General features: G+C 47.2%; 2 protein-coding genes across 2 annotated transcripts; both read left to right on the forward strand.

Moving 5' to 3' along the window:
- DEU56DRAFT_905420 (uncharacterized protein) lies at positions 1-982 on the forward strand (the record flags this gene model as incomplete). The annotated part of the gene is made up of 3 exons (XM_041356718.1): positions 1-430; positions 509-795; positions 864-982. 2 exons carry the CDS (start codon positions 1-3, stop codon positions 748-750), a joined length of 672 nt encoding a protein of 223 aa, XP_041201295.1. The 3' UTR covers positions 751-795; positions 864-982.
- Positions 950-1631, forward strand: DEU56DRAFT_842433 (uncharacterized protein). The gene is made up of 3 exons (XM_041355034.1): positions 950-1214; positions 1247-1414; positions 1480-1631. The coding sequence occupies exons 1-3, from the start codon at positions 1029-1031 to the stop codon at positions 1579-1581; spliced, it is 456 nt and encodes a 151-aa protein (XP_041201296.1). The 5' UTR covers positions 950-1028; the 3' UTR covers positions 1582-1631.
- Positions 1632-1946: the final 315 nt, after the last annotated feature.

The following is a 1946-nucleotide window of genomic DNA, read 5'->3' on the forward strand; positions in this document are numbered from 1 at the left end:
ATGGCCCTCCTACGCTGCACTATCCTCTTATACATCCCATTTGTTTGCGCTTCACTTCTGCACCTCAATGGCACCATTATCCATACACTTGATGCCAACGACTCTCCACCTAGCAATAACACCAGAACTTTGTGGGACATCATCTGGAGTTGTGGTGTAACCTTATTTGCATGCGCGTGGACCGCCATTCATCCGAACATTCAGGGTATGGAAGAGAAGACACGCTATATTGTCTTTCGTCGTATAGCATCATGGCCATGGTATTGGTCGCTCCAGAACTCATTATCACCTGGGCTTCGCGGCAGTTTTTTCAGCGCTATTGCAATTAAAAAACGGTTCAATGATGCCTTGAGTGCACAACCTGTCGATGCTCAAGACCACCGTCCAGATGTAGAAGCTACGTTGCGTAGTGGAAGTGCAGAGTTTAGAGGTCAGTACTTGGACTATTCAGTAGTCAAACGTGCAACCGATGTCTTCTCAGATTGGACAATCACTCATTCGTTTTTAGCATGGATGGGTGGGTTCATCCTATACGTCAATGACGAGCCGCGAGCTACTCTTACACCACCCGATGAACTCCTACAATTTGTTCTTCGGGAATCTGTGGACATGCCTGTCATCCAGAAGGCGGACATCGAAGACCGAAGCAAGGGTGACATACTATCCAAAGGTGTCGCCATTCTTCAACTTGTATGGTTTGTTCTCCAGCTCGCCGCTCGTCGTGGCCAGAACCTTCCAATAACTGCTTGAAATCGACACCCTGGCTATAGTTGTTCTGACATGTGTTGCCTATTGCTGGTGGTGGAAGAAGCCAAAAGATGTGAGACGTCCTTATATTGTTCATTGGAAAGCAACAGCATTACCGTTGGGCGACGCAACCTTAACATACGAGTATGTTATTGTCAATATTCTTGCCTGAAATTGCTCTGATTCGCAAACATTATAGCAAGGCAGATTCAAGATTCAGCCATGTAGGCTATTCTCGTTATTGGTTCTATGTCATCTATCCCTGGTTGAGTTCTGCGGGCATGGGCACAATAACGTCCCCCAGTGCTGCCCGTTCACGTCGTGTCGCGTCTCTAGGTGGCTACGGTGGGCCTAGTGATGTCACCACAGCTCTCAAAATCATCGGAGATCATGTAGGAGGACTTGCCATGAAAGTGGCTATGAGGCTGTTAGGAGAGGACTGGATCACATCTCTCATGAGATCTCGCGTTAGAGAGCAGCTACATGGCTGATCGCAGAGGGCCAGCGGATCGGATGTCAGATGATATCTCCCCTTTTGAGAGCAGCTACATGGCTGTACGAAGTGGACCAGCGGATCTCATCTTCCATAGGATCTCATTTTATGAGAGCAGCTACACGGCTGTTCGGAGAGGAGCGGATCGCATCTCTCATGAGATCTTATGCATCTGTCAATCTAAATCCCAATTTTAGAGTAGGTATGAGGCTGTTGAACCGGATTGCACTTGTCTCCAGTGTTATATCGTCCGGAGCCTGGGTCGGAATTTTAATCCGTGGTTACAGTGCGACGCTGCTGGAGGGAGGGAGGGAGATCACAGCTTTCGTTGGAGGTCATAGTGGAATGTTGCTAGGGGGGATACATTGTCTGGGTTGGAATTTTTTGTTTCAGACTCACGCAGAGCAGATATTATGGCGTGTGGCTTCCTTTGTGATTGCATGTGCACCACTGTTTGTTTTGATTTTTCTTGGCTCCCGCATGATTGACGTATACCTTGAAGATATGGCACTCACAATGACACCTCCGAGATCCGTCATATTGTGGATTCGACACTCCTATGCAGTATTTGGTTCTCTCTTATATATTACTGCGCGCATTATAATATTTGTACTCATTATATTGAGCCTTCGATCACCGCCTCCTGGTTTGTACAATACAGTAGATTGGACCGAGTATCTCCTACGTTTCTTTACATAGCCGTAAC

Source organism: Suillus clintonianus (genome assembly GCF_016758775.1).
Source record: "Suillus clintonianus strain FC179 chromosome Unknown DEU56scaffold_179, whole genome shotgun sequence".
Taxonomy (NCBI): Eukaryota; Fungi; Basidiomycota; class Agaricomycetes; order Boletales; family Suillaceae; genus Suillus; species Suillus clintonianus.